The sequence below is a fragment of the Lutra lutra genome, chromosome 4, assembly GCF_902655055.1.
Source record: "Lutra lutra chromosome 4, mLutLut1.2, whole genome shotgun sequence".
NCBI lineage: Eukaryota > Metazoa > Chordata > Mammalia > Carnivora > Mustelidae > Lutra > Lutra lutra.
The window spans coordinates 134,144,821-134,166,681 of record NC_062281.1 but is presented as its reverse complement, the minus strand read 5'-3'; the positions used below and the strand labels follow the sequence as shown (position 1 = coordinate 134,166,681).

Below are 21,861 nucleotides of genomic sequence, written 5' to 3'. Positions count from 1 at the left end.
AGCCGAGCAACTGTTCCTTCCTACAGGCGGGAGTGTGGTCAGCTATGCCGAGAAGGGGCCTGGGGGGAGCTTATGCGCAGGCGCGTGCCGCCTAAATCTACCCAGGAACGGAGTAAAGTTCTCTTTTCCGTCTCAGACATGGTGAGTGAGGGTGTCCTTTACTGTGACTGCGCGGCTGGCGTTTAGGTGGAGTTATACTGAGCACCTCAGTCGTTCTAATTGTTTAGCAAGCATTGGAGAACAGTTGGGTTAAGACACCGGCCGTGAAAGGGATTTTTTTAGGGTTCAGAGAGAATGAAGTATTACTCAGCGCTTTTTGCAGACCTCGCGGGCGCATGTACGGCTTCTAATTTTATCTAGGCTTTCTCCTAAGAGGCAGGCCTCAAGATTCAACGGCCCGATTTCTTAATTCCTCAAAAAAGCCGGACCAGTCGGTGGTTCTTTTTTTCCTTTTTTCCTATATTTTATGGCTCAAAACCGATAAAGTCATTACTGATAACGTTCTTTGAAGATGCAGTAAATTTTAAGTGGGATCTGATGGAAATTCACAAAATTTTTTCCGGTAATGGTCATGACCTACTTAGAATGAGTTTTAGCTGTCTTGATAACAGTAAGAAATGCGGGGAACTAGAGCAGAATCCTCATTTCCTGAGGGCTTGTTGCAAATGAAGAAACTAAGACTAAAGCTGGAGAAGATGAAACTAAAGGAACTTATTGATAAATTGATAACCTAGGATTAGTAAAATTTAATTAAAGAACTTAACTACGAATTATGGGCTACCTATATTTTATATATAAATATTTTACATTTTAATTTTAATGCTTCAGTTTTCTGCTGCTTGTAAACTAAGTTCTGAATTGGCAAGAAGGGCTGTTTTGTGGTGTTTATTTTACTTTTAAGTGAAAGATAAGCAACAACAGATGAGGGTAATAATTTTTTGGGTCAATGATGAGCTGGCATGTATTCTGAATCCTAAGCTGATTATTACTACTTTAGCTCTAGAATTACTCTGAGACCTGAAAAAATACCCGAATCTTCATAAGAGCTTTAGTGCCTAATTTCTTTCTGGTCAGATGCCTAGTTTTTATATAGAAAGTTCTGTGTGGCAGGATGGAATTAAAGTGAAGAGTTCAGATGTATATTGAATATATACACTGGGGTCAAGCATAAGAAAATGAACCGTTACAAAGTCACTGCTTTTTTGTTTTGAAAGGGCACACCGCAGAAGGATGTTATTATCAAGTCAGATGCACCTGACACGCTGTTGTTAGAGAAGCATGCGGATTATATCGCGTCGTATGGCTCCAAGAAAGATGATTATGTATGTATGATTTTGTGTTGAAAGTTTGTTTTATTTTGAAGAAATGACACTATTACGCATGAACAGTAAATGGGTCAGTACTTGTGGCCCGTGTTTCTTAAAAACGGAAACTCTTGCATGCGGAGGACTGAAGTTCTCTCCATGGGTGCAGTGAGTGTACCTTGGTATCAGAATTAACCACGGTTCTCAGAGGCTTTGACAGATAAAATAGATTCCCCATCTGCCTAGATGCTTAAGAGGTTTGAGGTAGAGAAGAGATTTGTATTTTTGTCCTTGAGGTATTACTTCCAAGGTCAGTGATGTGTTGGCATGTATTACCTGAATATATGGCTGATGTGTAATAACACTTAAGCTCTAGAATTACGCTGAGACCTTGAAAAAGTTTTACCTTAAGTTTCAAACCTTGAAGAATAGTTAACCCTCTTTGGGGCTAAGTAATGAAACTGAAAGTAAATTTTTCCCTGTAGTATCCAAACAACTGAATTAATTTACCATTTTGGGAAACATTGATGAATTGGTGACCTGTTAAATTCCCTAAGACTACTCACCAGACTGAAACTTTAACATGTATTGCATTGGTGACTAGCAAAAATTTATTTCTGATCTAGTCTCTGTACCAGTTTTTATGTCTCTGAGTAGCTATGGTTAGCTATTTAAACTTTTGCATGCCTTGGCTATTTTGGTTTCAAGTTGTTATACCATTTACTAATAGGTAGTAGATAGGCTTTGTACATGGTCCATATATTAATAGAATGATACTTGATAAATATGATGTAGGTACTCTGAAAGAAATACTCTGTCCCCAAACTTGAAAAAAGTTAGTATATTTTTTTTTACTTACACATCTGGTTAGATCTTAAGAGAGATTAAAGTCCTATTTGTATTGTTAGTTGCAGGTGAACTTATCATACACATTGCAGATCCTACTCCCTCCTAACCCCCAGTATTGATAGCCACAATTTTAAAATTAACACTGATGTTAGGATGAATTGAATTAAACAATAAGTATGGCTAGTTTTTACATGTTCTATCACTTTAATAACCCTGCATCAATTCAAACTGGCACATTAAAATAATTGTGTATTTTAGGAATACTGTATGTCTGAGTATTTGAGAATGAGTGGTATCTATTGGGGTCTGACTGTAATGGATCTCATGGGACAACTACATCGGATGAATAGAGAAGAAATTCTGACATTCATTAAGTCATGTCAACATGAGTGTGGTGGAATAAGTGCCAGTATTGGACATGACCCTCATCTTTTGTACACTCTGAGTGCTGTCCAGGTAAATACTAAAATTTAATAATCTTGGTAGTGTATTCTCTTACCTGAGAATGGAGAAAGTGAACTGGGCATTAGGAACATGACAGAATTGGTATCTGTCAAAAAAAAGTTTCCCTAATCTTTCCAAATGAAGCCTGTATTTTACAAGGTCAGTGATGTGATGGCATGTATTAGCTGAATCCAAAGTTGATGTAAATTGTAAAATTACACTGAGACCTTGAATGATAAAATGTTTATTTTCAGTATATGTAAATAACTTGAAAAATCACCAGGTAGAGTTAAGTGGTTTAATTTTCATAATAGTGAAGATCCACGATTACGACTTGAAAGTCTACTTCTGGGGGTGTCTGGGTGGCTCAGTAATTAAGTGTCTTCCTTTAGCTCAGGACTGAGCCCTGCTTTGGACTCACTGCTCAGTGGAAAGCCCGCTTCTCCCTCTCCCACTCCCCCTGCTTGTGTTCCTCTCGCTGTCTCTAACTCTTGTCAAATAAATAAATACAATCTTCTAGAAAAATACTATAAAGTCTACTTCTGTCTATGTATGTTCGTATATTTAAAAGTTTGGAATACGAAGTTACAGTTTATATGGAGGAAATAAATTCTTTGTTACTGGTTTGGGTTTGTTGATAATGGCTGTGGCATAGTAGAAGATAGTCTGCACCATTGCAAAAAGGTCACAATGTGCATAGACAGAAGGATATGCTTGCTTGACAGTTTAAAAGGTAGTTGAGGAAGAACATCATTAGAACAAACGTAGCAGTGTTGAAGAAGTATTTACTTAATTTGTTTTGTTTTTGTTACAGATTCTTACTCTGTATGATAGTATTAATGTTATTGATGTAAATAAAGTTGTGGAATATGTTCAGAGTCTACAGAAAGAAGATGGTTCTTTTGCTGGAGATATTTGGGGTAATGTCAGTCTCATTCATGCTACCCAAAGTACCAATATTAAAATCTGTTTGGGTGTTTATTATAGTGATAAGATTTGTTGAAAGTTTTTAAGTACAGTGAGTTGGAGGCTTTGCTAATAATTATAAGGAGATTTTTAAGTTTTTGATCTTTTCAGGTCCCACTAAGCAGCTGGTCTTACTGAAGTTAAATGGTCTGCTGGAAGTTCCAGCATGCACTGTGTTAGTTTATCAGCATACAAGAGAACTGGAACAGAGGGGGCCAGTCTAAAATTTGAGGTAGGTGAAATTTTTTCCCCCAGTATTTGGTGGCTTTGTAAAGTTTTTTTTTTTTTTAATAAACTTTTTAATGAAGAGGGAGAGATATTCAAAAAACTTTACAAACTTACTGGATATTTGAGTGGAGGGAGGGAATAGTACTATCTTGATAAATGTAGATAATCTCTGCTTTAGGGCTGAATACAGTGCAGGCCGGAGAGACCAGCTGCTTCATGGGATGTGAAAATCTACTTTTATATAATAGGGTAAGTTTATTGTCACTGTTAGAAATTGAGTTGTCTTTTTGGTTCTGTGTTACCTTCCCTTTCTGGGTGCTGTAAGGAACTTAAGATAATTTTGCTGTATTTTTGGCAAATTTTCTAGTTCTTGGATTTCTTAGAAGTGGTTTTACTTCAGATTCAGCTTTCATCCTGCTAATTGAAAAGTAAATATTAAGCTTGAACTCATGGAAATTTAAACATGGTAGTTGTACAGTTTTTCAGTTAATTGGCATTATATATTAAGATCACATGCCTCTGATAACAGTTTTTATTTAATTTCCTTTTTCTTTTAGGAGAAATTGATACAAGATTCTCTTTCTGTGCAGTGGCAACCTTGGCCCTATTGGTAAGTTTTGAATATTGTATTGGAATAATTAAATTCCCATGATTATTCTGGAATTCAGTAGGCTTATTTTTTCTGTTTGTAGGGGAAGCTAGATGCTATTAATGTGGAAAAGGCAATCGAATTTGTTTTATCGTGTATGAACTTTGATGGTGGATTTGGTTGCAGGCCAGGTTCTGAATCCCATGCTGGGCAGGTAACTTATTAATGCAGATTAAAATATGTAAGTTTTGAGGGGGTAAGTGAAAAATTGGGAAAATACATTAATAGCAGTTTCAGTGTCTGTTACATATGACTGAAGTTAATTTAAATGTAATATGGGATGTTACATAAGATTTGCTTAAATGCAGATAAAGAAAGGCATTTTTATAGTAGTTGTGTACATATTCCCTGTTGGTGGAAGCCCCTGGCCCAGGCAACATAAGTAGGTTTATTATCACGAAAGACACATTTTTATTTTCCACTACTTAACCGTCTCCCCCCCCCCCCCCAACAAAGTTTTGTTTATTTAATCTCTGTACCCAGTGTGGGGCTCAAACTCATAACCCTGGGATCAGGAGTTGGATGTTCTTCCAACTGAGACCGCTTTTATTTTCCATTAGTTTTTAACTAAGTAGATGGAAACATTCTTTTCCCTGCCTATCCTGAATACCTGTTTGCTTGTGCCAGAGAGGCAGTTGTATTTGTAAGTAGTGTTTGTACTATTGTGTATTGTATCTGTAAGTCGGTGTCCAATAAAATTTGCTTTTAGAGCCACCTGACTGGCTCTGTAGGTAGAGCATAAGATCTTCATCTTGTGGTTGTGAGTTTGAGTCCCATGTTGGGTATAGAGATTACTTAAAAATAAAATCTTTTTAAAAAATTTTTTGCTTTTAGCTATGAAGAAATGTTGACAATAGTATTTCATTGTAGAATTGGATCCTGGAATTAGTATGTTTGGATTTGTTCAGTTAGGTATGTGATATTTATGTGTTTGCAGTTCTGACTTGTTAATAGAAAGCAAGTTTTTAGACATAAATGGCATTTAAGTAGTTTTTATTACTACACTACTGTTGAAAATTGTTATACACATGTACTTTATGTCTGTAATTTTAGATCTATTGTTGCACAGGATTTCTGGCTATTACTAGCCAGTTGCATCAAGTAAATTCTGATTTACTCGGTTGGTGGCTTTGTGAACGACAGTTGCCATCAGGTGGACTCAATGGAAGGCCAGAGAAGGTATTGATTCATAAGATACTCTGTTCTAATAGCTTTATAACTACTATAGCTTCTTGTCAATTGATAATGAGCTTTTACCCCACGCCCCATTGCAATTTTCCAGTTGTACTTCCTAAAAAATGCTCTTGGCAAAAGTAAAACAGCTGGAGTGGAGATACTTATTAATTATGGTATCCATTTAAAAGACTTGAGGAAAAGATGTGTATGCTGCCTTCTGATGTTCTTTCTATGACAAAGCTGTCTTCTGGTCTTTCCAATCATGAAGTGGATTCTGGAGTTACCTGAAGGAAAACAAAAAAAATAGCAAATATCCTAGCTTAGAAATACATTTATATTCAGACATACTATGTATTGTTAAAGTGGCTTTTTCCCTATCTTGAGGGTCTTATATTTTCCAGCCATTGAAACGAAGCTGTTTCTTTAAACTTTTAGTTATAGACCTATACCAGCGAAAATTAGTCCTGCATTAAAAGCTTTCTTTAGGGGTGCCTGGGTGGCTCAGTGGGGTAAGCCTCAGCCTTCACCTCAGGTCATGATCTCAGGATCCTGGGATCAAGCCACATGTCAGTCTCTCTGCTTGGCAGGGAGCCTGCTTCCCCCCTCCTTCCTGCCTCTCTGCCTACTTGTGATCTCTCTTTCTGTCAAATAAATAAATAAAATCTTGGGGAAAAAAAGCATTCTTCATATTTGGGACCCAATGAGTAGTGTTAAATGAATACATGTATTTTGTACAGAAGTCTCTGTGTCTACTTCGTGGGTGTGAAAGGACAATTAATTTACCAAATCAATGATTTTTAAAAATTACATTGCTAAATTTTTATTTAAAATCCTTACTAAAATTTTTAAGAAAAACCCAATTTTTGACATTTTGATTTGGAGAAAGGGAAATCAAATTTTCCTTTGCACATCCATAGTTCTCTTTCGCTCTCACATACTGTGTTCTAAATTGGGTCTGTAAGGGCCAGGTAGTAAATGTTTTCTGTAAGATATATAGTCTTGTTGGCAAGTACATAACTACCCTAAGGAGTAGATGGTGCAATAAGAAACCAGTGGGGATAGCTATGTTTACGTAAAATAACAGTGGTTACATTTGAATTTGATGTGATTTTCCTATCACAAGACTGTCTTTTTTGTTTTTCTGGATTTTTTTGTTTTTTTGTTTTTGTTTTTTAGACTGTATTTTAAAAAACGATTTACACATACATAAAAACTTGGGTTGTAGTCAAGTTAGACTTCAAGGGCTATAGATTGCTGGATCCTTGACAGAAAATAAGATAGGGCATGGTGGTGCTTTTGTCTGGGTCATTGTATTTTTATTTTAGATTTGCTTGTTCAATATTTATGAATAAGTTGGGTAGGGAAATACCCACAGGTGGTTTCTCGCTACTTACAGTCCAGTGAAAAACCTGCAACTTTCAATAGTTAGAAAATGGGTCAGGGTTGGGATTGCCAGGAATCTGCACTTACAGTATAGGACGGTTTTTTATGTGCTTATGAATCACCCAGTGATTTTGTTGAAATGATTCTTCAGTCGAAGGTGAGATATTCTGCATTCTTTAAGCCCAAATGACCAGTGTTTGAGGAGCCAGGCTTTAGGTTATTTTTAAGCAAATTACATATCTACCTGGATAGCACTTGTTGAAAATACTCTGACTAGGGAAATAGAACATATATCACCATGGATTTCATGAGTGTTAACCACCAGCTTCTTGGATAAGGGACATTCATTGCAGATAAAATAAAGGTACAGGGATAGTTGTTACTGAGTGCCTAAACTCTGAAACATTTAGTGTGGGTATCTGTGGATTGAAATGTTTGGTCTTATCCCAGTGATTGTCTTTAAATCCAAGTAATTGTATTTATGAATTTTAGCATCTCTAACTGTATGTAAGTATATACCTTAGTCTCCTCCAGCACCCCATATTTGGATTAGAGAATAAAATTGCGGCAATTGCTTGTGGTTTTTTCCCTTCTAGTTACCAGATGTATGCTATTCGTGGTGGGTGTTGGCCTCCCTAAAGATAATTGGAAGGCTTCATTGGATTGATAGAGAGAAACTTAGAAGTTTCATTTTAGCATGTCAAGATGAAGAAACAGGAGGATTTGCAGACCGACCAGGAGATATGGCAAGTATATTTCTGACATGTTCCTGTAATAGTTACATTGCTTTGAGTTACCTTTATTTCATTTCCAGACTTAAAAATGGATGATATTCAGCGTTTTACTTTTTAAGCAGGATACTTTCTTAGGTAACTTTTGAGAATATATGAAGGGAAAACAAGTTTGCAGAAATTTCTCATCACTTAATTGTCAAAAAAATTGTGTATGGTAAAAGGTCCTATGTTAAAAAAAAGTTTGAAGTCATCATTTTTAGAAAACTAAGCATTTATTCAAGTAAAGAAAATACAATGGAATCCAATATAGCTTGTTCAGAAGTAGGGTTTTAGAAGTTTTCATTTTTGTAATACTCTAAATTCTTATTTTTTAAATAGGTAGATCCTTTTCATACTTTATTTGGAATTGCTGGATTGTCACTTTTGGGAGAAGAACAGATAAAACCTGTTAGTCCTGTTTTTTGCATGCCTGAAGAAGTACTTCAGAGAGTGAATGTTCAGCCTGAACTAGTGAGCTAGACATTGATGGAGACATGAGACATTGCTTAGTATAGTTTTGCCATCTTAACCTTCCTGTAAAGTGCTTAACAAACTTAAAAATGACTACTGTGTTATTATTTTGTATATGAATTGTATTAGTTTTAATAAATTATGTAATTATGCATAATGTAAAATAAAGATCTTTATCTTCAGCTTTAGATTTCCTTCTGCAATGCTATTTTTCTGAGTACAGTATTTTGTTTCTGCTTCATTGTATTTATTTGTATGTTTCCTTAACAGCAAACTCAGTTTTAAAGAACTATCAAGAAGTCTTTTGTTCTACTTGTTTTTCCCATGTGCTTCTTTCATGTTATATGATAATGGCTAATGTAAATTGATCTGTATCAGTGAGAATGTTAATTGATTAAGAATTGATAAACCCATCCATATATGAATTAAAAGATGCACCAGAATAAACGGCTGTTGAAATTTGAGACTGTTTCATAAGTTTATGGTTACTTTGAATTCATCACAGTGATTTAGGTAAATGGCACATTGCACCATTTTAGAATAGGACAGCATTCTGGACTATATCTTATTCTTTAAACATTTCTATGTCAGAATGCCAGCAACCTATCCAAGGAATTGTTGGCCCTTAAGGAAATAGAAGTTCATAGTTACACAATATTTTTTGAAACTTCCAAAAGACTGGAATGAGCACAAGTATTCGGAGACTTTTACATTCTTGATGAAAATAAAGTATTTCAATGAACATTTTTCTTGAAATGGAAGTTGAAATTTTCTCAAGCATGTTGGCAAATTCTAGTAGTTGTTTCAAGAATGATGATCAGTGGGCTCTTGGCTTGCTCAGTTGGTAGAGCATGCATGCCCCTCTTGATCTTTGGGTGGTCAGTTCAAGCCCCACAGTGGGGGTGGAGTTTACTCAAAAATGAGTAGTGGTGGTTCACTTAGACATTCACCAATGTCAGTTGTAATATCTTGATGAGAAAATGCTTACATGAGATTCTTGAAATGTCTACCATTATTTTGACCGTTTACTGAAGAGTTTAGGCTGAGTTGCCACTATTTTTCTGAAAGTTTTGGAATTGGATGGAACATAATCTTAAATGGTATCACTGGAAGTATTTGAAGGAATTTTGAGGATTCCAGTCATTGCATGTGGGTGAACTGTGCTGTTAGACACCTGACTTACTGAGGTAATTCAGCAACTGCATGAATTCAGTTTTTCTTACTATTGAAGTATAGTTGGCAGTGTTCCATTAGTTTCAGGTGTACAACGTAATGATTCCATAAGTCTGTTAAGTTATGGTCAGTAATGTTTTAATATATTCCAATAGCAGTATCCAGAGTATTTTCTCAATCCTAGTTTCTTTGGGAAGTTGGTACTATTTCTGTATTCAAGAAAATAGGCACAAAACTTAATTTCATGGAGGTAATTTGTTGCAAAGCTAGAGTTTGGGTTTATATAGTCTGTTCTTACTAATTTGTACCTACAGTATGAGAAACTGGGAGCTGTCCAAGAGAGATCTCATCCATTGACCTGCTTCTTAGGTTATTGCGGATATAATAATATGCTTAATGGGTGAATATTATCTTGTGATAATGACATTCTTGTGGATATTTAAATTGCAGGAGGTTAATGGCTCCTTTTTGTGTTTCTCCACAAGAGCAATGTTAGGTGGGCTGAACACTGACATTTGTCTACACCATCATAGGCGTTCGGTGTCTAGTGATGGACAGTTTGTAACTTAAGCTAAGTGTATTTGGGGGTGTGGGAGATGTTCAAAAGCAAACACCTTTAGTACAATACAGTGCCATGAGACTAACGGGGCTACCAAATTTGATGGTCATTGATAGGTTTCGAAAAATTCTGTTCAGCTGATCCCTGCAGATTGAGGAGAGCTGTACTTCAGATTAAGCTCAAAGCCAAATCCTGTGGTGGGTGAAAGGACTGGGCACCCTTAGGAGTAGGGCCCCCAGGCACGGGTGGGGGAAAAGCTGGGGCTCGCTGCGCCTGCGCATGGGGGCTTTGTGCGTCTGCGCGCCGTGCTCAGGCCTTTTCCTGCGACGCTTCTCTAACTTCGGGTCAGTGAAGGGACGCTCAGCAATCTCAGACTTTTGCTTGGGAAGATTTGTGAGAATGCGGAGGCCTGAGGTCTCAACAGTCTCACCGTCGGCCCCTGCGGCTTCCCTCGCTTTGGGAGAACCTCGGTCTCAGGGTCCTTGCTATAATTTCGGACTCCAGGAGACTCCTCAGAGCGGGCCTTCAGCGCAGGCCTCTGCGTCCACCCCTTCTGGCACGTCTGCAGCCGCCGGCGACCGGAGCAGCAGCACAAGCCTCCCTCGCCACCCGCCTGGCGCTGGCCCAGCACTAGGCAAGGAGTATTTGGATGGATTCACGGGTAGCTAGAGCGCTGCAGCTCCGGGAGGTTTCCCAGCGCGGTGGCGGCTGTTACTTCAGAAAAGTTTTAGTTGTGATGTGGTTGAGAGGATGAGAATGGGGTGCTTTAGGAATTTGATGGGTCTGAGTGAGTGAAAGCTCGGACTCCTCAAGTTGGTGAATGTTATTTTTATTTTTTTTCCTTTCCATTTATAAAGCATTTTTAAAAATTATTATTATTTTTTAAAGATTTCATTTATTTGACAGATCACAAGTAGGCAGAGAGGCAGGCAGAGAGAGAGAGAGGAGGAAGCAGGCTCCCCGCTGAGCAGAGAGCCCAACACGGGGCTCAATCCCAGGACCCTGAGATCATGAACTGAGGCGAAGGCAGAGGCTTAACCCACTGAGCCACCCAGGCGCCCCTAAAATTATTTTTATTAACATGTAATGTATTATTTGCCCCAGGGGTACAGGTCTGTGAATTGTCAGGTTTACACATTTCACAGCACTCACCATAGCGCATATCCTCCCTAAGGTCCATAACCCAGCCACCCTCTCCCTACCCCCAGGAACCCTCAGTCTGTTTTGTGAGATTGTCTCTTATGGTTTGTCTCCCTCCCGATCCCATCTACGAATTGGTTTTATTACAAGGTGGGGATGGTAAATGGCTCAGTTCTGAGGAAGGCTGCAGTAAAACCTTATTTAATAACCGTCTGTCTCCCTCCCAAAAGTATATGACAAATGACAGAATTTGTGGAGTTTGGTGATAGGAGTGGTTCCTCTTGGCTTCTGACTAGGATGAAATGAAAATAGATTCAATCCAGCATTTCATCTAATCCAGTTGAGTAATATGTTTAAGTATTTAACAGTGTTTGTCTTTCAATTCAAGTTCAACCCTTTTATTTTATATTTGGACAACTCCCCCTTTGTGGAAAACTATCACTGTTTTTACACACCATTTTAGCACAATAATAAGGTAAATGCCAAATCCAGTACTCACTTTTCAGTTCACCTGTGTTTAATGTTCTTGACCAGTCTTCTCTTGAACTCTTAATTTGGTTTCCCTAATTCTACTCCCTGTTTTTCTCCTTTCAGAGAACTGCTTTGCCTACCGTTATTAGTTCCCAAATTATGGTTTGTCCTTAGAGTTTTGGGGTTTTTTTTCTAGGTCACTTCTTGGATGTGATTATCACTGCTGGGTTCTCCCCTATGCTCCAGATTCCTATTTCAGACTGTCTTCTGAAATTTCTAGGGGGAGAGATCAATGCACACCTCAGACTCACTATATGATTAGTTGAATTCATCTCTCTACGGTTCCTTCAGCTGTTTCTTTTTTTTTTTTTTAATTTTTTTTTATTTATTTGACAGAGATCACAAGTAGGCAGAGAGGCAGGCAGAGAGAGAGAGGAGGAAGCAGGCTCCCTGCAGAGCAGAGAGCCCGATGTGGGGCTTGATCCCAGGACCCTGGGATCATGACCCGAGCCGAAGGCAGAGGCTTTAACCCGCTGAGCCACCCAGGCGCCCCCCTTCAGCTGTTTCTTAACTCTATCCCTGGATTGTCTAAATCTTAAACCTGTAAGACTTCAACAAATTTCTCGCATCATCCAGTTAATAAGTCCTATCTTTTATCTTTTAAATAATTCTTTCCTCTCTGTTTCTGTGCCGTTAAAGGCTCTCATTATTTTATGTGTGAATTATTGCATCAAATTCTAGCATTGGTGACTGGATAAATGGTAGTACTACTTCCTGATAAAGTGGGTTTTGTAGGAGAATCAATTTTTAGAAGGAAAATGAGTTCTGTATGGACATTGTAAATGTGAATAATCTTTAGGATATCCATATGATCACTCTGAATTGAATTTATGGATCTTGGATTAAGAAGAGAAACTTAGGAGAGATTCAGATTTGAAAGCCACCAGTATATTTGACGCCAGAGGAGAGAAGATAAGGAAGACACAGCAAAATAGAGGTCAAGGAAATTGGAGGGCAACTAAGACAAGTGATAAGTTTCCAGAAGGAGCTTAAAATCTAAAAGTAACCTGAGGACAAGAAACATCCCTCTCTGTCTCTAGCTCCTGGTAACCACTCCCTTCCTTAGTTCCTGTGGTGGAGCACATGGGTTTTATATGCTTCTTTATGATGATATCCTTATACTGTGTCCATACCTTTGTAAATACCTTATCAAACTTCTCAAAGTATACTAGTTTGAATGTGTCATCCAGTTTCTGCTGGTATCTATGTAAAGGAGTCTGATTTTATCCCATGGTGGGTATGGAGAGACAGTGAGGAATTGTGAGAAAGGAAATTTCTTTTTTGGAAAGATCATTGGTGATTATGTGAAGAATGGATCAAAGAGGCATAATTCTAGAAGCAAGGCCTGAGGAAGATACAGGCTTAAAATGGGCCAATACGAGTAGAGATGGGGAGAAATTTTAGTGGTATTAAAAATTTTTTTTTACTAGACTTACTGATTGGGTGTTAAGATTGATGAAAGTGGGGGCGCCTGGGTGGCTCAGTGGGTTAAGCCTCTGCCTTCAGCTCAGGTCATGATCTCAGGGTCCTGGGATCGAGTCCCGCATTAGGTTCTCTGCTCAGCGGGGAGCCTGCTTCCCCCCTCTCTACCTACTCTCTGTGTGTCAAATAAAAAAAAATCTTTAAAAAAAATTGATGAAAGTGGAATTAAGAATGATTCCTTAGTTTATGACTTGAGTGACAAGGTGCAAGATGTTATAGTTGGCCACAACTGGTAATAAATAAGCTTTGAAGAAAAGATAGAGTATATTTTTGAACATTTAAAAGTCTGGAAAGATCTCTAAAAGTTTATATCCAAGAGGTAGTTAGATTTAGGGACCTAGAGCCACACTGATAGAACTTTCTGTGATGAGAGAAATATTTTATATCTGTGTTAATATGGTAGCCAACAGCCAAATGTGGCTTTTGAGCATTTAAAATGTGGCTAGTGAGGTAGAGTTTTTAATTTTAGTTATTTTTTATTTAAATAGTCATATGCAGTCAGTAGCTACTGTATTGAACAATGCATTTATAGACCTAAGAATGGGTCTTGCATTTTTAAAGGGCTGAAAAGTAAAAGAAGAATATTTTGTGATGTGAAAATTATGAGAAATTCAGATTTTAGTGTCTGGAAGTAAAGTTTTATTGAAACATAGCCATGCTCATTCATTTACTGTTGTCTATGGCTGCTTTCCCAATATATTGTCTGAGTTGAGTAATACTAGCAGAATGTATGGCACACAAAGCCTAAAATATTTACCATCTGGCCCTTTATTTAAAAAGTTTGCCAAAATGTGCTTTATAGTTTAAGAGAAGTTAGGGCTTTATATGAAGGTTGAAGGGTATAAATAACTAGAAATAGATATTACTAGAGACCAATATAATAGATGAGATGCCCAGAGAAGATGTGTAATGCTAATTTGTGAGAGAAGGTAAAAAGGTGTGGAACCTTGGGAAGCCAACAGTTAAGAGGCAGGCAGAGGAAAAAGAATCTGGCAAAGTAACCTAAAAGCAAGTGGTAAAGGAGAAGCAGAGTTGTCATGGAAGTGAAGGGGAATAGGAGCAAAGAGCCCCAATATATAATTTTAAGAACTTTTATGTGCCAGGACATTAAGGTAGACTGCTTCATGTATATTCTTTCTGATTTTAAGGCAATTCTGTTAAGTAATATATCAGTAGGAAAGTGCCTGGACAGGGAAATGAATCCAAGTGAGTCTAAAACTCTTTTTATACTATTTGTATGGAAGGAAGGAGTGTCAATGAAGTTAAATCAAATGAGGAAAAGAGGTCTTGTAATTGCTATATACAGTAAACATAAATGATGTATTTGAAGATTTAGAAGGTAGTTTATGATTCTATCAAGAGTAGTCTCCATTTGAAGAAGCATATTAGTAAGCATTTTCCTTATATTTTAGTACAAGATTGTTTATCAATAGTACCATTAAATTTGTCATAATTTGCTGTATTTTTAGAAGTCATCAGATAAAGTTTTATAGAAAGTAAACATGATATAAATTATATTGATTAAAATATTGCATAATTCTGAAACTTTAAGAACTGATATTTAATTTTTCAAATTTAGGTTCACACTTCAGGAATAAAAGATCTAATGCAGAAAACACATTTGCATCAAATTTTAATTTTGGTACAAGCTCATCTTCTACACGAGATAGTAATTATCCTCAAATACTGAAAACTCCATTGTCTACTGGAAATCCCCAGAGATCAGGTTATAAAAATTGGACACCACAAATGGGATATTCAGGTAAAATGAAAATGAGTGGAATGTTGATCGAGATGACTTTGGAACTTTTAAGACTTGTAAATTGTAAATTAGGGTGGTTAAGTTCATTTGAAGTTATTTGTAACTAATACAGATGGCTGAAAGAAAAATATTTAGTTTACCCATATCCATAATTGAAGGTTAAGTTAATGCTACATGTTTCTGATATTATTTGTTAACAAGTGCAGGTCTGCATTATTTTAACTATTCTGACTTAAAAAAACAAAAAGAGAAAACTCTCCCTTTTATACATGATATTTACTGACATCTAGAAGTTGATCCTGATAGCACTATTGTACAGGATTTTTTTTTAATACTTAAATTTCAGTTTTTAATCTAAATCTAGTTTCTCTTGAAGGGAAAATGGATGAAATAGTTCTTAAATTTCAGTTTTTATCTAAATCTAGTTTCTCTTGAAGGGAAAATGGATGAAATAGTTCTTCATGTGTAAGTATTCTCTAAGGTACATGCAGTGGAATTTCTTGGATACAGGATATATGAATGTCTACATTTACAAGATAATAACAAATTGTTTTTCTAAGTGCTTCTACCAGTGTACACTATTACTAGCAACATATGAGAGTTCTTGTTGGTCTGCATCCTCTCCAACAGTTGGTATCGTCAGACTTCTTAATATTTACCAGTCTAGCAGTTGTAAGATACTAACTGTAGTCTGAATTTGTATTTTCCTGGTTATTAATGAGGTTGATTACCTTTTGTGTACTTTTTGACCATATAGCTTTCATTTTTGTGTGTGTGAAATGACTGTTCATGTGTATTATCTATTTTTCTTTAGGTTTATTTTTCTGGGTTTGTAGAAATTCTTTATATATTCTGAATATATATTCAGAGTATATATTCTTTTGACAAGTACATATATTGTATATATCTTCTCTAGGTTTGTGACTTGTCTTCCTCCTTTTCTTATGATGTTCTTGGATGAACAGAAATTCTTAATTTTATACATTTTTAGTAAATGTTCTGTCTCCACTTTTAAAAAATCTTTACAGTTGTGTGTTTTTTTTTTTATGTCTATTAGGTTTCTTTCTTTCTCCCTTCCCTCCTCCCCTTCGCTTCCCTCCCTTCCCTCCTTCCTTCCTATTTCTTTCTCTCTTTCTTTCTTCCATAAATTACACCCGTTGTGGGGCTTAAATTCATGACCCTGAGATTAAGAGTCACATGCTCTACCCACTGAGCCAACCAGGTACCCTATAAGGCCATTTCTTTCATTGTGTTGTTTACAACTGTATCACCAAAGACTTTTTTGTACTTATATTAAAAACTCCCAGTATGATTGTGGACTTGTCTGTTTCTCTAGTAGTTCTGTTAATCTTTTGTTTTGCATATTTTGAAGCTATTTTAGTAGGAGCCCAATAATTTAGCATTGGTATGTTGTAGTATGAAATGACTCTCTTCATCTCTTAATATACTTTTTGCTTTAAAGTTTATTTTGTCAGCTATTAACATAGAAATTCCTTTTCTTTAGGTTAGTGTTTATATGATACATATTTTTGAAATTTTTGACTTCCTAACTTCCAGCCTTTATACCTGGTATTTCCTATGCTTAGGAACACTCTTTTCCCCTTTTCATACAGTCAATTCTTATTTATTCCTCAAGTCTAAGCTTAAATGTTATACCTTTCAGAAAGCTTTCTGTAATCCTATAAGTCTAGGTTGAATCTCTCTGCTACCTGCTCCCATTTCACTTCACATTTTACTAATGATATTGGTATTTCTCCACTGCACTGTAAAATCCATGAAGGCAGAGACTGTAGCAGTCTGGATCTAATTTGAAGATTGAACCATATAATGATTTAAACAAGGGTGATTTAATATAAAGAATTATTAAACTATGATAGAAGACTCACTGTAGGATAGAAGAAAACTCTGTAAAATACTCTAGAGCTGAGGGGAGGCCCAAGAGGTCATATTTGGAAGCAGGCTCTTTTCAGGACTCATCTCCAAGTCTGGGGTATAGATCTCCTTGGAGAAAGTGAAGTTGAACCTACTAAATGGCAGAGGCTGCAGGTTTGCCATTTGCTCATATTACAAGATAATAACAAATTGTTTTTCTAAGTGCTTCTACCACTGTACACTGTTACTAGCAACATATGAGAGTTCTTGTTGGTCTGCATCCTCTCCAGTGGTTGGTATTGTCAGGCTTCTTAATATTTACCATCTACTGACCCCAGAGGAACTGTTGCTACATGGGGAATTTAATGTTGATCTCTGCTGTTGGTAGGTTAGGTACTCACAGTGTGGTTGACCAGGTCAGCCTTGGTAAGAGGAGGTTCATGATGTTGAGCCCATGCATATCCTTGCTTCCATGGCTGCTTTGTTCATAGATTTACTAAAGAAGCACTGGGTTGGCTGGGAAAAGAGGCTCGTTGACATCCATTGAGTGTATCATTTTGTCTACCTGATTATTAAGAGTTCCCTCTATGATAGTTGGCCTTTAGTGGGCATTCACATGAGACACAAATATTTTCAAAGTTTATGCCCATTCAAAGAGGTCCATCTGCAACTTTCCCCCCAGCTTTCCTTCTTATTACCTTCCAATCCTGTTTCTTCCAAGTCCCTGACTATCCAGGTAGACCATCACCAACTGCTTATGAATGAGTCTAAATCTGTACTTCTGGTATAGTACTACCTTATTCCAGACATGGTAGATAACCAAAGGTACTGGTCAAAGTTCTGCTCAACAAAAGATCAAAGTGAATGAAACAGCTAAAAAAATTAGAATAAAATACTAATGCATATCAGATATCTCAGTGAAAGAATTTTATAACAAAAAAGCAAAGGAAGAAATTATAAAGTAAAAAGATTATCTATACAAAAGCAGAAATCTTCAAGCTATCAGATCAAGATTGGTAGCAACTATAAATCATTTTCATTGATTTACAAAATTTTCACAAACAGATGGAAAACATATAGATTTAATAAAAACTGTAGAAAAAGACATGAACATCTCAAAAGAAAATATAGAAAATGAATGGCTATGTTAAATCTGTTCAATTTTGACAGTAATTTTCAAAAATACAAATTTAAGTGTCAGTAAATTAAATTAGGACTATAGGGGAGGGGAGGGAAAACTGGGAATAAATCAGAGAGGGAGACAAACCATGAGGAACTCTGGATTCTGGGAACCAAACAAGGTTACAGAAGAGAGAGGAGTTGGGGCATGGACTAACTGGGTGATGGGTATTAAGGAGGGCACTTGTGATGAGCACTGGGTTTTATATGCAACTAATGAATCATTGAACATAATAATAATAAATACAAGGAAAAATGAATTAGTAATAATAATATAATACATTTCAGAAGTTAGTAATGATAAAGACACAGTAAAATTGATTTTTCTCATATACTACTGATGGAATCAAAAATTGGGGAAAAAAAAAAAGAATTGATACAGGGGCACTCGTCTGGCTTAGTTGGTAGAGCATGTCTCTTAATATTCAGTGTTGTGGGTTTGAGCCCCACGTTGGATATGGAGATTATTTAAATAAAATTTTTTTAAAAATTGGTATAATTCTGAAAGAAATTTGGTAATACATATGCGATCCTTAACAAATGGTTTTCCTTTGTTCCAATAATTGACTTCTAAGAATCTACAGTAACGAAATAATAGACCCACAAAAAGCGTTAGGCAGTAGAGTGCTCATTATATTATTACTTACATCAGAGATAACAGTATAAGCATTCTTTTAGAAGTTGAAGAGAGATATCTTCTGAGTCTACTAAATTTCTATTGGAACTTGGTATTTATTTTCCAATTAAAAATAGGAAGGTCGTATTTTACTGCAGAATTTAAACTGCCTTAGATCTAATATAAACTCAATCATAATGTATAAATCAGATGACTTTCATAGCAAAGAGGGATTGGAGATCTAGACATAATATATTTTTAAATGAACTCTTAAATTGACTATTCACTAAGATTACATAATTATTTAATTTTGTAGGCATTATAATAGAAGAGTAGAAAAAAAACGAATCTAGGTCAGGGAAGTAGAAGAGAGAAGAAATGGGTTCTATTGAAAGATTGACAAGGAAATCAAAAATAAATTTGCTTTTTGACAATAAAATATTAGGTATTTTTGTCTGACATTTTTTTCATCCATGAATTTCTCATATTTAAATAATTTCATATACTTTATCAAAAAACCCTTTTATATTATTGCATTTAATTCTTACAACAACTTTTGAAAAAGGTTGGTATTTCTACTTTCAAGATGAATAAATGGTAGCTTTATAAAGGTTTAACAATTTACCTGAATACTCATTGTTTGTAAGGCATAGATCTCAAAATCAGTAATAATATGTAAAGGTTATGAGCACCAGATCTGGTGTCAGGCTGCCTGTGTACAAATTCTGACTTTAGTAGCTCCATCTGTGCTTCAGTGTCCTTGTAGGTAAATGGAGTAAATAATGATATCTATTTGATAGAATTGTGACAATTAAATGAGTTAATTAAAATAAAGAATTAGAACATTCTTAGCACTTTAATAAAGTATTATAATAAATATGTAATACACATAATTATATATAATATATAATAAAGTATCCAACATTACACACATAGTTACATATAATTGGAATTTATAGTTACATAATATTTTATTCTTTTTTTTTTTTTAAGATTTTATTTATTTAATATGAGAGACAGAGGCAAAGGGAGAAACTGGTTCCCCGCAGAGCAGGGAGCCAGATGTAGGGCTCTATCCCAGAACCCTAGAATCATGACCTGAGCTGAAGGCAGACGCTTAACCCACTGAGCCACCCAAGTATCCCCATAATATTTTATTCTTTATAAAATGCATTCATATATATAATCCCATTTGATCCTTTCATTACTAGTTCTTGAGTTAGGGCAGTTATTATATTTTGTGATTTTTGATTATTTATTATGAAATAATTTGCTCAAATTCATATAGCTTTTAGATCCTAGAGTAGGATAAATAATCTAGGTTTTCTCATCCCAAATTCAGTTTTCCTTCATAACTCCATTCCAATAAAATGCAAAATAGGACAATGTATAAGTTCCTTCTAATTTTAAAGTTAAGTTTTGGCAGAATACTTTGAGAATTAACATTGTTATTTGGTCTGGATATGAAAAGTTGTTTCCTGATGAGGAAAAAAGGGTTATTTCCTTGGATATTAAGAGCCATGTCCTGAACTTGATGCTTGAGATCTTATTAAAAAGAATGAGATCAATTGTGGAGGACCACGGGAAGGGAAGGAAACTGAATGGGAAGAAATCAGAGAGGGAGACAAACCATGAGAGACTCTGGACTCTGGGAAACAAACTGAGGGTTACAGAAGGGAGGGGGGTTGCGGGGATGGGGTAACAGGGTGATGGGTATTAAGGAGGGCACCTTGTTATGAGCACTGGGTGTTATATGTGACTAATGAATTGTTGAAAACTACATTAGAAACAAATGATGTACTATATGTTGGCTAAGTAAACGTAATAAAAAAAATAAGAATGAGAACATACTGTTATTAATGTTTATACATTTTCTTTTTAAAAAAAATTTAACAGCTCCATCATCATCTGCAGTTTCAACAAACTCCCCATCAGTTGTTGCAGCTGTTGTAGAAGGTAGAGGACTTGCCAGAGGTGAAATAGGAATGGCAAGTATTGATTTAAAAAGCCCACAAATTATATTATCTCAGTTTGCAGACAACACAACATATGCAAAGGTAAGTATTTATACTCTTAGTAAATGGTTGACCTAGTGTGCATTATGTAGATTTTCAAGTCCCTGCTTTCCTAATTAGTTTACTTTTTCATGGAATAACAGTTATTCACAATTGCACTAATGTAGGCTACTCTGAATTAAAATTGTTTTACCTCTGATTTTAATTTTTGAATGTATTTTGTCCTAAAAATAATGTGCTTTGCTGTTATATGAATGTTTCAAATTACTGTTAATTTCTAAAATTAACCTCTTCAAGTTAATAGTTCCTGCACTCATTCCAAAGATTATATATTAATAATGCTATTGCCAAAGGGTTGTTTCCACTGAATAGTATTTGTATTTTATTTTCCAGAGCTCAGGGAAACTGGTCTTATAGGCCAGTCATAATTTAGCCTCTTCTTTCCTTCACTTCCTATCACTTATCATTAATTTGGGCCACTGGCCTGTTGTCACGAAAATTTCTGTCACTTACCAGGTAGAAGTAATCTACTTCTAATCTCTATATTCTAAAAAGTTATTTGACCCAATTTCTATTATTAAATATGTATATGCTATGTTATTTTTAGCATTTTATTGTTTTTTTTTTTCCTTTTCCTAATTCTTCTTTATGGTTTCTCAGTACACTGGTTTCCTTTTCCTACCTAATAATTAATTTTTTAACATAGCTATCAAACTACATGATACTAGTACTGCGTGTAACTTTATCTCTGGGTATTTCACATTTTTATGCAATTTAAAAAAACATAGGAAAAGCTTTTTTAAAAACAAATGTTTGGCAGATTGACTAAGAATTTCTGTGTCTGGGGTGCTCGTTGGCTCAGTTTAAGCATCTGCCTTTGGCCTCAGGTCATGATCCCGGGACCCTGGGATCGAGACCCACATGGGCTCCTTGCTCCATGAGTCTGCTTCTCTTTCTCCTTCTGCTCTTTTCCCTCACTCGTGTTCACTCTCTCTCTCTCTCTCTCGGATAAATAAATAAAATCTTAAAAAAAAAAAAAGAATTTCTGTGTCTGGGATAGTTCCAAGAAATGCACCTGTATTGTGAAAAGAATAAGTTGTAGATTATGAGTTTCTCATCTGTGTTTCTATACTGTTCAACTTCTAAGCTTTATCAGTGTGGTCATATTGACTGAATCACCACAGTTACACTTTTGAATGTGTTTATGTTTTTTATGGAGATGGATAAAATACCAAATAGAAGAATTTATTTTAAAACATCTTATTTTAGGAATATATATCTGATAAGTT

The 21,861-nt window shown here is 35.8% G+C and overlaps 2 protein-coding genes and 3 non-coding genes across 6 annotated transcripts in view; all 5 read left to right on the top strand.

Annotated features, from left to right (window-relative positions):
• The first annotated feature begins 52 nt into the window (after window positions 1-52).
• RABGGTB (Rab geranylgeranyltransferase subunit beta) lies at window positions 53-8,707 on the top strand. 2 transcript variants are annotated; one of them, XM_047726309.1, is made up of 9 exons: window positions 53-141; window positions 1,215-1,322; window positions 2,412-2,609; window positions 3,412-3,517; window positions 4,382-4,401; window positions 4,484-4,594; window positions 5,494-5,619; window positions 7,596-7,745; window positions 8,112-8,707. In XM_047726309.1, exons 1-9 carry the CDS (start codon window positions 73-75, stop codon window positions 8,250-8,252), a joined length of 1,029 nt encoding a protein of 342 aa, XP_047582265.1. In that variant the 5' UTR covers window positions 53-72; the 3' UTR covers window positions 8,253-8,707. The 2 variants fall into 2 exon arrangements, with proteins under 2 accessions (XP_047582265.1, XP_047582264.1); XM_047726308.1 differs by having other exon boundaries at window positions 56-141; window positions 4,349-4,401.
• On the top strand, window positions 942-1,020 carry LOC125099556 (small nucleolar RNA SNORD45). Its single transcript, XR_007127267.1, has one exon. It is a non-coding gene; the product is annotated as a small nucleolar RNA SNORD45 (small nucleolar RNA).
• On the top strand, window positions 1,614-1,697 carry LOC125099555 (small nucleolar RNA SNORD45). The gene has a single exon (XR_007127266.1). It is a non-coding gene; the product is annotated as a small nucleolar RNA SNORD45 (small nucleolar RNA).
• On the top strand, window positions 2,756-2,827 carry LOC125099557 (small nucleolar RNA SNORD45). The gene has a single exon (XR_007127268.1). It is a non-coding gene; the product is annotated as a small nucleolar RNA SNORD45 (small nucleolar RNA).
• A 137-nt stretch (window positions 8,708-8,844) lies between the features above and the next one.
• MSH4 (mutS homolog 4) overlaps window positions 8,845-21,861 on the top strand; it is a 114,355-nt gene continuing 101,338 nt past the window's right edge. Inside the window, exons 1-3 of the mRNA XM_047726314.1 lie at window positions 8,845-10,609; window positions 14,708-14,890; window positions 20,454-20,614. Of these exons, the coding sequence (XP_047582270.1) occupies window positions 10,255-10,609; window positions 14,708-14,890; window positions 20,454-20,614 (699 nt within the window). The 5' untranslated portion in view covers window positions 8,845-10,254. The remainder of the gene's footprint in view (window positions 10,610-14,707; window positions 14,891-20,453; window positions 20,615-21,861) is intronic.

Bases quoted from the DNA above. Each gene is read 5' to 3' on its own strand.
- RABGGTB (XM_047726308.1), top strand. From the start codon at position 73: ATGCGCAGGCGCGTGCCGCCTAAATCTACCCAGGAACGGAGTAAAGTT. The intron at 4,595-5,493 runs GTAACTTATTAA...CTGTAATTTTAG, and splicing joins CTGAATCCCATGCTGGGCAG to ATCTATTGTTGCACAGGATT. The intron at 7,746-8,111 runs GCAAGTATATTT...TTTTTTAAATAG, and splicing joins CAGACCGACCAGGAGATATG to GTAGATCCTTTTCATACTTT.